We start from the raw sequence: 14,177 nt of genomic DNA, 5'->3' as shown, positions 1-14,177 counted from the left end.
ATGACAAAAAGACGGACAAGCGACTGGCTGTTTTGGTGCGGATCTTCGACATAAACAGGGGGCGAAGTCAAGAATCCTAGACATGCCCGTGTGCAATATCGGCACGGGCAAGGCGATTTTCGACATGCTGGACGAAGTTCTCAGGCAAGTTATATTCTCATCTCATTATCTCTAGCCGCTTTATCCTGTTCTACAGGGTCGCAGGCAAGCTGGAGCCTATCCCAGCTGACTATGGGCGGAAGGCGGGGTACACCCTGGACAAGTCACCAGGTCATCACGGGGCTGAAACAACCATTCACACTCACACCTACGGTCAATTTAGAGTCACCAGTTAACCTAACCTGCATGTCTTTGGACTGTGGAGGAAACCGGAGCACCCGGAGGAAACCCACGCGGACACGGGGAGAACATGCAAACTCCGCACAGAAAGGCCCTCGCCGGCCACGGGGCTCGAACCCGGACCTTCTCGCTGTGAGGCGACAGCGCTAACCTCTACACCACCGTGCTGCCCGCAAGTTATATTTATTTATTTATTTATTTATTTATTAAAGGGGAACAGAGGGCAATATATAGAGTAAATATAACAATAAAACACACATTAACGAACCTTATTCAAGACTTACAAAAGTTTTTTGTTCTAAGGTTGGAAAGTTATAGTGTTTTGAAAGTAGCTCGAGCAAACTATTTCCGCAGTTTGAACAGCCCGCCATGATATTAATTTTATCCAATCAGAATGCACGTTCATTTTCTCTGCGTAACACTCATGACGTATGTATGTGCCCAGTTGTGTTGGCTCATTGAGGTTGGGAATAGCACGTGTGAATCGGAAAGTAGGATGAATTGTAAGTGATCGGCTACACGATGCCACAGTGTGTTGCTTTCGGGTGTAATAACAGGACCGATGGAAAGCATAACGATCCTCCAGACGTGCCTTTTCACTCGTTTCCGCTGAAAAACACCAAGCGAGTTCGAGCTTTCTTCTCTTCTTTCGTCATCACCGGAGTCGAGAGTACCTCTCCTAGGTTCGAACTGGTACCCTTCTAAGCCATAGCCTGCTTGCAGTGTGTCTTGCGGGATCTCTTCGTATGATTCGACAGAGCTGTCGCTTTCACTTGATGCGCCCGACGCCATGATTACACGCTTCTCTCCTAGTGCAGTGGGTAGGGCTGACGTCACGGTCTTTTAAAAATGTGCCGTTTAGCGTACCAACTATTATATTTACAATTACCAAGATATTTCGTTGTTTTCTAGTATATAAATTTGATAGAATACTTAAGAATACGTTACTTTGTCACATCAGCAACTGTATATATTATATTTGGTACCCCTTTAAGTTTGGTGCGATTCGAAGGCTCCCTTACGAAAATTAACCATGGTTTTACTATGAAAACTAACCATGGTTTTACCATGGTTTATAGTTATTCATGGTTTTCATGGTTTTTTGGGGGTAACCATGAAAACCATGGTGCATTTTACCTCAATGTTCACTTACATTTTTAGGTTCTAAGTAAATGTTAATGTATCTGGGCTGTTAATCGAGATCCTTCTCTACAGCATTGACTGTTGGACGAAAGCATGGTAATACTACAGTTAGTGCATCCTTTTAAAAACCATACTATCCCTTTTTAAACTAATTTCGTAGTTACTATGACCTATTACACATACCGTACAACTATGATGCTACCACAGCTACTGCAGTACTATGGATAAACCACAGTAATGCTATGGTTGGTTCATAGTACTTAGAATCACCATGAAATACCATAGTAGATCCATGGTTACTACCATGGATAAACCATAGTAATACTATGGTTGGTTCATAGTACTTAGAATCACCATGAAATACCATAGTAGAACCATGGTTACTACCATGGATGAACCATAGTAATACTATGGTTGGTTCATAGTACTTAGAATCACCATGAAATACCATAGTAGATCCATGGTTACTACCATGGATGAACCATAGTAATACTATGGTTGGTTCATAGTACTTAGAATCACCATGAAATACCATAGTAGAACCATGGTTACTACCATGGATGAACCATAGTAATACTATGGTTGGTTCATAGTACTTAGAATCACCATGAAATACCATAGTAGAACCATGGTTACTACCATGGATGAACCATAGTAATACTATGGTTGGTTCATAGTACTTAGAATAACCATGAGATACCATAGTAGAACCATGGTTACTACCATGGATGAACCATAGTAATACTATGGTTGGTTCATAGTACTTAGAATCACCATGAAATACCATAGTAGAACCATGGTTACTACCATGGATGAAAAATAGTAATACTATGGTTGGTTCATAGTACTTAGAATCACCATGAAATACCATAGTAGAACCATGGTTACTACCATGGATGAACTATAGTAATACTATGGTTGGTTCATAGTACTTAGAATCACCATGAAATACCATAGTAGATCCATGGTTACTACCATGGATGAACCATAGTAATACTATGGTTGGTTCATAGTACTTAGAATCACCATGAAATACCATAGTAGAACCATGGTTACTACCATGGATGAACCATAGTAATACTATGGTTGGTTCATAGTACTTAGAATCACCATGAAATACCATAGTAGAACCATGGTTACTACCATGGATGAACCATAGTAATACTATGGTTGGTTCATAGTACTTAGAATCACCATGAGATACCATGGTAGAATCATGGTTACTACATTAAAACCATAGTAAACCATGGTAGATTTTCGTAAGGGCTATAAGGATTTTATGTTGATTTGATGTATGTTGTGCTAACCGGTTTTTCTGGCCCAGAGCCGGTTCTTTGTCAGTGGAAACAGAAAACCCGGTTCCAAACTAAGCACGGGAACTGATTTGGTGGAAAAGGGCTATAAAAGGTACTTCACTGAGGAAGATTTCAGTTTGGGACGCAGGAATGGTCCCTGGAATGAGATTTGGGGTCTGGAAGATGGAGGAAATGACGTGGGGGGTTCTTTTTTTTTTTTTAAGAAAGAGGCTGAGGAGGAGGAGGCAGGAGGCAGGACCAGCACCAGCCTGGCTATTTAAAGGAGCAAATCAGGAGAGAAGAACCCATAACAGCAGAGTCTCAGAGCAGAGGAGAGTCGGTGATTATTATTATTATTATTATTATTATTATTATTATTATTATAGAGGCTCAATCCACAGGGGACACACCCACACCCACGGAGGAAAACCGAAGAATGGGGAAAGACTATTATAAAATCCTGGGCATTTCGAAAGGAGCGGCTGAGGAGGACATAAAGAAGGCTTACAGAAAGCAGGCTCTGAAATGGCACCCGGATAAAAACAAGGCGCCCAACGCGGCGGAGAAATTCAAGGAGGTGGCTGAAGCCTATGAAGTCCTCAGTGACCCCAAAAAACGCGAGATATACGACCAGTATGGAGAGGAAGGTAACGGACAGGATCCTTATGGGCATGGGTTCTAACTCTTAAATACTCCTCTATTTTAAACAAATAAATAATCAAACAAACAAACAAACGAGGCCTCTGGCGCGTCATAATGGGGCAAAAAAATATTGTGTTTCCATGACAACATGGCTGGTACTGTGCGCTTGTGCTTGGTTTCGACTACAAGAGCTGGTGCGATCCATCGTGATCATACCGGTATACCGCGAGAAGAAAATCTGCAATACCGATACCATACATGTCAACCTATACGAAATGTCCGTATTTTATACGGATTTGATTCAATAAACGTAGTATACGGGCGTATAAATAAAGTTATACGGATTCTTTAAAAAAAAAAACTTCAATATTTATTTCACTGTAAAAAAAAATCTTGTCAAATTTACAGTGAAAAACTGGCAGCTGTGGTTGCCATTTTTTCACCGTAAAAAATACAGTGACAGTGTATATGGCTTTACGGTAAGGTATATCAACACTTGTAAAAACAACAGTTTGAAAATGTTCAATTTTACAAACTTTCATTCAATGTACAATAATCAATACATAACTGTTAATTTTACGGATATTCATTGTACAATAAACAATGATTCAAAATGATGGTTACAAGCAATGATCTACTAGACAGATTTTTTTTTAGAATTTTTTTTGGGCTTTTTTCACCTTTATTGGATAGGACAGTGCAGAGACAGGAAATGAGCTAGAGAGAGAGACGGGGAGGGATCGGGAAATGACCTCAGGTCGAAATCGAACCCGGGTCCCCGGATTCATGGTATGACGCCTTAGTTGACTGAGCCACGACGGTGGGCATTTTTTAATTTTTTTAACAGGGCAATGATGTAATTTTAACTATCACATTCTGTTTTAGTATTACAGTTTGTCTGTGTTTAAACTACAACAATTTGTAAATTCTACAAAAAAATATGATCAATTCAACATATTCTTACTGTTAAATTAACAGTGGTAATTGGTTAGGAGTTGTACAGTATATTGATGTAAATGACACACTGCTTCATTGTTTTTGTATTTACAGTTTTTTTATGTCATGATTTTACATAAATTCACTGTTAATTCTACGGACATTTTTTACAGTGTAGGGGTGGGCAATTATTTTTTCCATGGGGCCACATGAGAAACAGAAAATTTTGTGGAGGGCCGGACCAAAAGGCTGAACTAAATTCTGCATAATATTAATTGTATTTCTTTATACAAAGCAATAAATAACATTGTTCTTACAAACTGCTAAGACCGGTAAGAGTCTGGAAAAAACGAGGTTGCCTTACAAAAAAATGTCATTTATTCAATCAAATTTCCCAAAACAATGGCTAACAAAATGTGAACGTTTGTACCATTTTTTTTTCAGTCACATTCACCCCAAAACACAATAAAAGACATCACAATATTGTCTTTCTACTCCAAATATCAAGCAAGATACATCATATTATTATAATAATGATGCACACATTTGTAGTCTAATCACCTCATTTGGTGCTTTTCGACGGAGCTCGGCTCCGGCGCCTGCTGGTGACGTCACACTGTGTGATTGGCTGGACCGTTTGAAGGATGACGTACAAGTTTGTGGTTGGTCTGGACAAATTACGGAAGTAGTTATCACGCGATTAGGTTTCGTGGGATTTCATGTCATTTTCATGTCGCGCGCATTGCGTTTTTGTTGAACACAACTTCAAAATAAAAGCAATGCACATTCAGTCCATGCATGAGGTAAAATTAGAAAATACGTTTATTTTGTAATTTCTAATTAACCTTACGCGGGCCGGTCAGAATGAACCAAAGGGCCGGATGCGGCCCGCGGGCCGGAAAATGCCCAGGTCTGATTTAGAGCTATAATCAATTCCCACGATGATAAGAACGCATAACATTTACAAACGTACTGTACACCACACACAGCCAGTAAAGAGTCTTATGAAATCGCGCATTATCTTGTGGTAGTGAGACTTCGTTCCACTTTTGATCATGCGCACACCGCGTTGCGAGAATCCCGCCAACCGTGAAGTCATAGACGCCGGCTTCTGCGTAGAATCATACGTCATCCTCGCCCGAGAATAAAGATACCTCATTCATGTGCTGCGTTTAACTGTACCAACAGGTTTACCGTCCAAACGAGATCACATGGGATTACCTTTCACAGGTGAGACTGGAAAAATACTTTTCATTGTATTTGGTCATTATAACGTAATTTTACGAACAGATTTTTGTGGCTAATATGGAGTCTCGTGCATAATAGCCGCTCGGTGAAACCTGTCGCCAAACAACGAAGTATTTCCTTCGTAACTACGCTGATAACACTTTGTGTTTTTGTCAAACACTGGAGCTTTATATTCATTCTGAAGGTTTATTGTTATTAATATTGAATAAAAAGTAACTGGGATAGATCATTGTTAATTATCATTCAAATTTTAGGTAAATTATTTTAATTTGCATCTTATACGGATTTTATAAGGGAAATACGGATTTTGGAGGTTGGTTATACAGGTTTGATTGACCAAAGGTTGACATGTATGCGATAGAGTAGAGTGGGGGAAAAAGCCCCCCTTTTCTCCAAGTTGAAATGAACCATGTGTTTAGTTTTAATAATAGTTTTTGACAACAGTGACATGAACAATAATGCCACCTAAAGTTTGCCTAAAGTTAATACTTAATTTTTTTTTTTTTAACAAAAACAAACATTGTGCCAAGGGGACCTTTTACCCCCCCCCCCCCCCCAGTGGGGTAAAAGGCCCCCCTGAGGTGGCGCAATAGGCCCCCTCACTCAAAAAAAGCTGTTTGGATAGCAAAAGTGTTTACTTAAGCCTATAATGTGAAAGAAACAAGAAAATATCCCTGAATTAATGAATATATGCATTATTTTATTATATTTCGCATTTTAATTTCAATTTTTTTTTAATTTCAATTATTTTTAATATCAAGTTCAAATTACTTGCTTTACTCAACCAGGTAAGCGAGATGTTATTAAAAACTATGTATCTGCTATTCAGAAATGTATGAAATACAGTAATTATGATAAAAGGAAACGATGCCCCCTGGGGGCCATTTACCCCGCCATTAAGGGGGCGTTTTACCCCACAGACTACACTTTTACAAAAAAGGGTCTTACTTTCAAAATGTGATTCAACTTTTTATACCTAATGTATTTTTTTTTTACGTACTGACTTGTCTACTCATACCACATACACAGCTGTGATATCTGACGAAATAGCAGCTATCTAAATACAGTTTTACTGATATCTGAAAATTATATCACTTACCATGAAATTTGATTTCTCTCCGCTGCGTTGCTGATATGTGATCCACAGTGGATATTTGTATATCCCTGTTGTCAAGCCAGTCCATAGCAACAATAGAAATGTAACTTTGCGCCATCTGGTGGTTATTTTGGGTAAAACAGGCCGGGGGCGTATTACCCCACTCTAATAAAAAAAAAAAAGTTTAGCTTCAGGATTAGTGCACAAAGTGTTGATTGTCATATGCACATGTCCACTTGCACAATGAAATTCTTAATTTGCTGTCCACCATGAATGCCAATTACAAATAAATAGGCGGAAAAAGTCAACCCAGTGTAATACAAAAATATTCTACTCGGTCGTTTATTTATTGAGGAAAATGATCCAATATGACACACACTACCGTTGGGGTCACTTTGAAATGTCCTTATTTTTGAAAGAAAAGCACTGTTCTTTTCAATGAAGATCACTTTAAACTAATCAGAAATCCACTCTATACATTGCTAATGTGGTAAATGACTATTCTAGCTGCAAATGTCTGGTTTTTGGTGCAATATCTCCATAGGTGTATAGAGGCCCATTTCCAGCAACTCTCACTCCAGTGTTCTAATGGTACAATGTGTTTGCTCATTGCCTCAGAAGGCTAATGGATGATTAGAAAACCCTTGTACAATCATGTTAGCACAGCTGAAAACAGTTTAGCTCTTTAGAGAAGCTATAAAACTGACCTTCCTTTGAGCAGATTGAGTTTCTGGAGCATCACATTTGTGGGGTCGATTAAATGCTCAAAATGGCCAGAAAAATGTCTTGACTATATTTTCTATTAATTTTACAACTTTGGTGGTAAATAAAAGTGTGACTTTTCATGGAAAACACAAAATTGCCTGGGTGACCCCAAACTTTTGAATGGATATATCTGAGTGGCAAAAGTATGTGAGCAGGCCTAGAAATTCATATATTGGACTAATTACAAAATTCCAAAGTAACTCGCCAAACAGAAAATCAACTCGCCAAAATTTGTTCATGTATGATTTTTACTTCTCTCAAAAATAACGCAAAAGAGAGTAGTCACCATTGTTCATGACTAATGTGCATTTGTTTCAAGACTCGAGTATTTTGATACTGTTGTTAAATCCATAAATGAGAACAACACAGAGCACCATAATATAATATCAACAAATAATAATATACTGGAAAACTTGGTGTATGAGTATTGAAAACAAATATACTTACTATCATGACTATAGCACCCAAAATATGTCCAACATGCTTTCTGTATTTAACCGTTTATGAGAGAGAAAGCATTCGGAGCTTCATATTGACGAGGAATCAACTTGAAAAAAATGAATCGTATCGCAGCCGAGGCCTACCCTGCTCCCACGTTTGCTTATAAGTCCTTTGTCGTTTCTCCTCTTCAGACCGAGGTCACTTTGTCCTCGTCTCTGCCGGTTTCTGTCCACCTTTCAGAAAATTCCACGTTGCAACGTAACTTTGACAGATGTAGATGTAAACAACAACAAAAACACGTGTTTAAACGGGCGATAATGTGGCCACATCTATTGAATTTGATAACGTGATTACCGCGATATTCAACGAGATGCGTTATATGCATGCGCAGTAGTGAAAAAACCGACAGCCTGACTCGTACACGATATGATTCGGAATTCTTCGGTATTTTCCGTCCTGCCGATAAACACATCGATTAACACAGACACGGCACGCGCTTAATATGTGTCGGCTTTAGTTGACTGTGTGTCCGAATCTTCGCTTCATATATATATTTTTTATTTTCAACTAACCAGCCGGGCTGGCTAGTGACAGGAATTACCTGCCAAATTACAAATTAAGTCGCCTTGGGCGACCGGACCACCGCGAATTTCGAGCCATGATGTGAGCCTTGGCTTTCAGTATCTGGTGTGCACAGGTGGCTTCTCCAGTGAGGAGAGGGAGGAAGATCCTCCTTAAAAATTCTAAGAATAAAAAGTTGAAATTGTCTTGACCAATTTAATGAATTGCTGTCCTTGAATATTACTATTTTACTGCCAAATACGACATGTACATTATATTCGTTTCTCTGGGTGAAATTACATTAGCACCCCCTATCGCTCGCTATTAGAAATTACTGCACGGAGGATCTTCCTCCCTTCGGCTCCCATTCACTCCGATTCAAACAGTCTCCGGCACTGGCGGCTCGTGGTTAACATAGACTTCAATGAGAGAGAGGAGGAAAATCCTCCTCTAAGAGGGTGGGACTAGCTAAGAGATCTGACAAGTGCTACAAAATATCAACCAATAGGCTGCAGCCCTCGTTGCGCAATGAACCAATAAGTAGAGGCCTTAGCTGCCTGGGGGGAGGGGTTATCTTATCAAACTTAACTTCTAGATCCGGTGACTCGGGCACTTCGGCAGTCAGAGTGAGAACGGCGAGGTGGAAGTGGATTGACTATGTTATAGATATTCTACGAATAAAGTAATGGAAACAGAGGACGTGGTGAATGTTTTGCTTGCAAAACCCTTCCATGGGCTGAGCTACAAACATGGCCGCCAGGTTTGCTTCATTAAATACGGAAGATTTTGAGAGAATTTTGAAAGAGAAAGATGTGTTGAACACCTGAAAGTAATGTGTACAGCAGCTATAAAAAGTGTACACACCCCGTTAAAATGATAGGTTTTTCAACTATTATCAACTCAACCCGTGCGTGTAACTATAGCCGGTCCAGCAGGTGCGGTCGCATTGGGGCCCGTGACCTTCAACCAAGCATTCCTTCCTCCCTCACTTTTACAAAAGCCAGCCGCTACTGCTGGTGTGAGCCCCTTGTGCAGCAATACTGTCTTCATCTCATCTCATTATCTCTAGCCGCTTTATCCTGTTCTACAGGGTCGCAGGCAAGCTGGAGCCTATCCCAGCTGACTACGGGCGAAAGGCGGGGTACACCCTGGACAAGTCGCCAGGTCATCACAGGGCTGACACATAGACACAGACAACCATTCACACTCACATTCACACCTACGGTCAATTTAGAGTCACCAGTTAACCTAACCTGCACGTCTTTGGACTGTGGGGGAAACCGGAGCACCCGGAGGAAACCCACGCAGACACGGGGAGAACATGCAAACTCCACACAGAAAGGCCCTCGCCGGCCATGGGGCTCGAACCCGGACCTTCTTGCTGTGAGGCGACAGCGCTAACCACTACACCACCGTGCCACCCCAATTTAAAGTCATAAGTTTCCAAAAGAAATAATACTCAAGAAAAGTACAGATACTCAAAAAGTGTACTTAAGTAAATGTACAGTGGTGCTTGAAAGATTCTGAACCCTTTAGAATTTACTATGTTTCTGGATAAATGTGACCTAAAACATCATCAGACTTTCACGCAAGTCCTAAAAGTAGATAAAGAGAACCCAGTTAAACAAATGAGACAAAAACATTATACTTGGTCATTTATTTATTGAGGAAAATGATCCAATTTTACATATCTGTGAGTGGCAAAAGTATGTGAACCTTTGCTTTCAGTATCTGGTGTGACCCCCTTGTGCAGCAATAACTGCAAATAAACGTTTGCGGTAACTGTTGATCAGTCCTGCACACCGGCTTGGAGGAATTTTAGCCCGTTCCTCCATACAGAACAGCTTCAACTCTGGGATGTTGGTGGGTTTCCTCACATGAACTGCTCGCTTCAGGTCCTTCCACAACATTTCCATTGGATTAAGGTCAGGACTTTGACTTGGCCGTTCCAAAACATTAACTTTATTCTTCTTTAACCATTCTTTGGTAGAACGACTTGTGTGCTTAGGGTCGTTGTCTTGCTGCATGACCCGCCTTCTCTTGAGATTCAGTTCATGGACAGATGTCCTGACAGTATGGAGAGGAAGGTAACGGACAGGATCCTTATGGGCACAGGTTCTAACTCTTAAATACTCCTCTATTTTAAACAAATAAATAATTAAATAAACAAACAAACGAGGCCTCTGGCGCGTCTGACAGCCATATTGGAACAAAAAATAGTGTTTCCATGACAACATGGCTGTTGCTGTGTGCTTGGTATCGACTACAAGAGCTGGTGTGATCCATCATGATCATACGGGTATACCACAAGAAGAAGATAGATGGATGGATAGATAGATAGATAGATAGATAGATAGATAGATAGATAGATAGATAGATAGATAGATAGATAGATAGATAGATAGATAGATAGATGGATTTATTGGTCCCTTTGGGAGGGTTCCCTCAGGGAAATTTAAATTCCAGCAGCATCATTAAAGAATAGAAAATAGAGAGAACGTCTAGATAAATTAAGTATTAACATATACAAATATAAAAAATAAAATATGGAAAAAAAAAATCGAGCAGGAAAGGTATTGCACATTTATATTGCACATTGTCCAGTATTACTTTCCTGTCCTCTGTCCTCCTGTTACCCCTCCTCCCCCCCAGAGAGGAGTTGTACAGTCTGATGGCGTGAGGGACAAAGGAGTTTTTGAGTCTGTTTGTCCTGCACTTGGGAAGGAGCATTCTGTCCCTGAACAGGCTCCTCTGGTTGCTGATGACGGTGTGCAGAGGGTGACTGGCATCGTCCATGATGTTCAGTAGTTTGTCCATAGTCCTCTTCTCTGCCACCGTCACCAAAGAGTCCAGCTTCATGCCGACCACAGAGCCGGCCCGCCTGATCAGTTTGTCCGGCCTGAATGTGTCCTCCTTGGATGTGCTGCCCCCCCAGCACACCATGGTGTAAAACAGGACACTGGTGACCACAGACTGATAGAACATCCACAGGAGTTTCCTGCAGATGTTAAAGGACCGCAGCCTCCTCAGGAAGTATAGCCTGCTCTGTACCTTCCTGTATAAGTGATTGGTGTTGCAAGTCCAGTCCAGCTTGCTGTCCAGCCACAGCCCGAGGTACTTGTAGGAATCCACAGCCTCCACCTCGGCTCCCTCAATCAGAACTGGTCGTGGCCTTGGTCTGGACCTCCCAAAGTCAATGACCAGCTCCTTGGTCTTCGAGGTGTTGAGCTGCAGATGGTTCCTGTTGCACCAAACGGCAACATCCCTCACCAGGCTCCTATCTGTCATCCCTGATACACCCCGCTATGGCTGTGTCATCGTCGAACTTCTGAATATGACACATCTCCGAGTTGTAGCAGAAGTCCGCGGTGTACAGGGTGAAGAGAAGAGGGGCCAGCACCGTACCCTGGGGTGCTCCGGTGCTGCTAATCACAGTGTCAGACGAAATCTGCAATACCGATAATGTTTGGATATTTTTTTAATAAAGCTTAGCTTCAGCATTAGTGCACAAAATGTTTTCAAGTTCAATATGCACAGTAAGGACATGTCCACTTGCACAGTGAAATTCTTAATTTGCTGTCCACCATGAATGCCAATTACAAATAAATAAATAGGCGGAAGAAGTAATACAAAGTAAGGCAATATAGTGCAAAAAGAAAAGCAAAAACACCCAGTGTAGTACAAAAATAAGGCAATGATCAGATGTAGCAGCAGAAGGGCGGTAACGTGCGAATGTACAAACGGTGTAACCAAGACGTAAACAGTCAAGAAAACGGCAGTAATGCGCAAACAATGTAATCAGATGTAAACGGTCAAGGAACATCAGCAAAAAGGGCAGCAGTGTGCAAACAGATGTGGACAGTTTAGAGGGAGGTCATCCATGGTTATAGACTCCTGTCAGCTGTTCAGGAGTCTGATGGCGATTTCGTCCTCTGATGTGCATCACAGTGCTGTTGAAATCCTTCAACTACGAAAACAAATGATGAAAAACTTTCAAAATGATCATCTCACTTATTGAAACAGTTTATCCAGTATGGATCTATTTGGTTTTTGATCAGCCTAAACGCTGATCAGTAGCATCTACATCTAGCCACACCCAAAGACATATAAACATAGACGCCGCATTGAGCTGGGTGGCCTGTTGCTGGGATACGTCAGAGTGTCCGCCATATTGGATGTGGCAAATCTTCCCCGTAAACTGATGCAAGTAAATGGACTGAACTTCATAAAGCCCCTTTCTACAATAATATTTAACTCGATGCCTTTTATTCACCCATTAACACACACACGTATATACAACCCCGATTCCAAAAAAGGTGGGACAAAGTACAAATTGTAAATAAAAACGGAATGCAATGATGTGGAAGTTTCAAAATTCCATATTTTATTCAGAATAGAACATAGATGACATATCAAATGTTTAAACTGAGAAAATGTATCATTTAAAGAGAAAAATTAGGTGATTTTAAATTTCATGACAACAACACATCTCAAAAGAGTTGGGACAAGGCCATGTTTCCCACTGTGAGACATCCCCTTTTCTCTTTACAACAGTCTGTAAACGTCTGGGGACTGAGGAGACAAGTTGCTCAAGTTTAGGGATAGGAATGTTAACCCATTCTTGTCTAATGTAGGATTCTAGTTGCTCAACTGTCTTAGGTCTTTTTTGTCGTATCTTCCGTTTTATGATGCGCCAAATGTTTTCTATGGGTGAAAGATCTGGACTGCAGGCTGGCCAGTTCAGTACCCGGACCCTTCTTCTACGCAGCCATGATGCTGTAATTGATGCAGTATGTGGTTTGGCATTGTCTCATCTCATCTCATTATCTCTAGCCGCTTTATCCTTCTACAGGGTCGCAGGCAAGCTGGAGCCTATCCCAGCTGACTACGGGCGAAAGGCGGGGTACACCCTGGACAAGTCGCCAGGTCATCACAGGGCTGACACATAGACACAGACAACCATTCACACTCACATTCACACCTACGGTCAATTTGGAGCCACCAATTAGCCTAACCTGCATGTCTTTGGACTGTGGGGGAAACCGGAGCACCCGGAGGAAACCCACGCGGACACGGGGAGGACATGCAAACTCCACACAGAAAGGCCCTCGCCGGCCCCGGGGCTCGAACCCAGGACCTTCTTGCTGTGAGGCGACAGTGCTAACCACTACACCACCGTGCCGCCCGGTTTGGCATTGTCATGTTGGAAAATGCAAGGTCTTCCCTGAAAGAGACGTCATCTGGATGGGAGCATATGTTGCTCTAGAACCTGGATATACCTTTCAGCATTGATGGTGTCTTTCCAGATGTGTAAGCTGCCCATGCCACACGCACTAATGCAACCCCATACCATCAGAGATGCAGGCTTCTGAACTGAGCGCCGATAACAACTCGGGTCGTCCTTCTCCTCTTTAGTCCGAATGACACGGCGTCCCTGATTTCCATAAAGAACTTCAAATTTTGATTCGTCTGACCACAGAACAGTTTTCCACTTTGCCACAGTCCATTTTAAATGAGCCTTGGCCCAGAGAAGACGTCTGCGCTTCTGGATCATGTTTAGATACGGCTTCTTCTTTGAACTATAGAGTTTTAGCTGGCGACGGCGGATGGCACGGTGAATTGTGTTCACAGATAATGTTCTCTGGAAATATTCCTGAGCCCATTTTGTGATTTCCAATACAGAAGCATGCCTGTATGTGATGCAGTGCCGT

General features: G+C 41.4%; 1 protein-coding gene across 1 annotated transcript in view; it reads left to right on the top strand.

Annotated features, from left to right (window-relative positions):
• Window positions 1-3,098: 3,098 nt before the first annotated feature.
• dnajb4 (DnaJ heat shock protein family (Hsp40) member B4) overlaps window positions 3,099-14,177 on the top strand; it is a 44,609-nt gene continuing 33,530 nt past the window's right edge. The window contains exon 1 of the mRNA XM_060928908.1: window positions 3,099-3,424. Coding sequence (XP_060784891.1) covers window positions 3,214-3,424 — 211 coding nt within the window. The 5' untranslated portion in view covers window positions 3,099-3,213. The remainder of the gene's footprint in view (window positions 3,425-14,177) is intronic.

The sequence above is a fragment of the Neoarius graeffei genome, chromosome 1 (assembly GCF_027579695.1).
Source record: "Neoarius graeffei isolate fNeoGra1 chromosome 1, fNeoGra1.pri, whole genome shotgun sequence".
NCBI lineage: Eukaryota > Metazoa > Chordata > Actinopteri > Siluriformes > Ariidae > Neoarius > Neoarius graeffei.
This window is presented reverse-complemented; position numbering and strand designations above follow the sequence as displayed.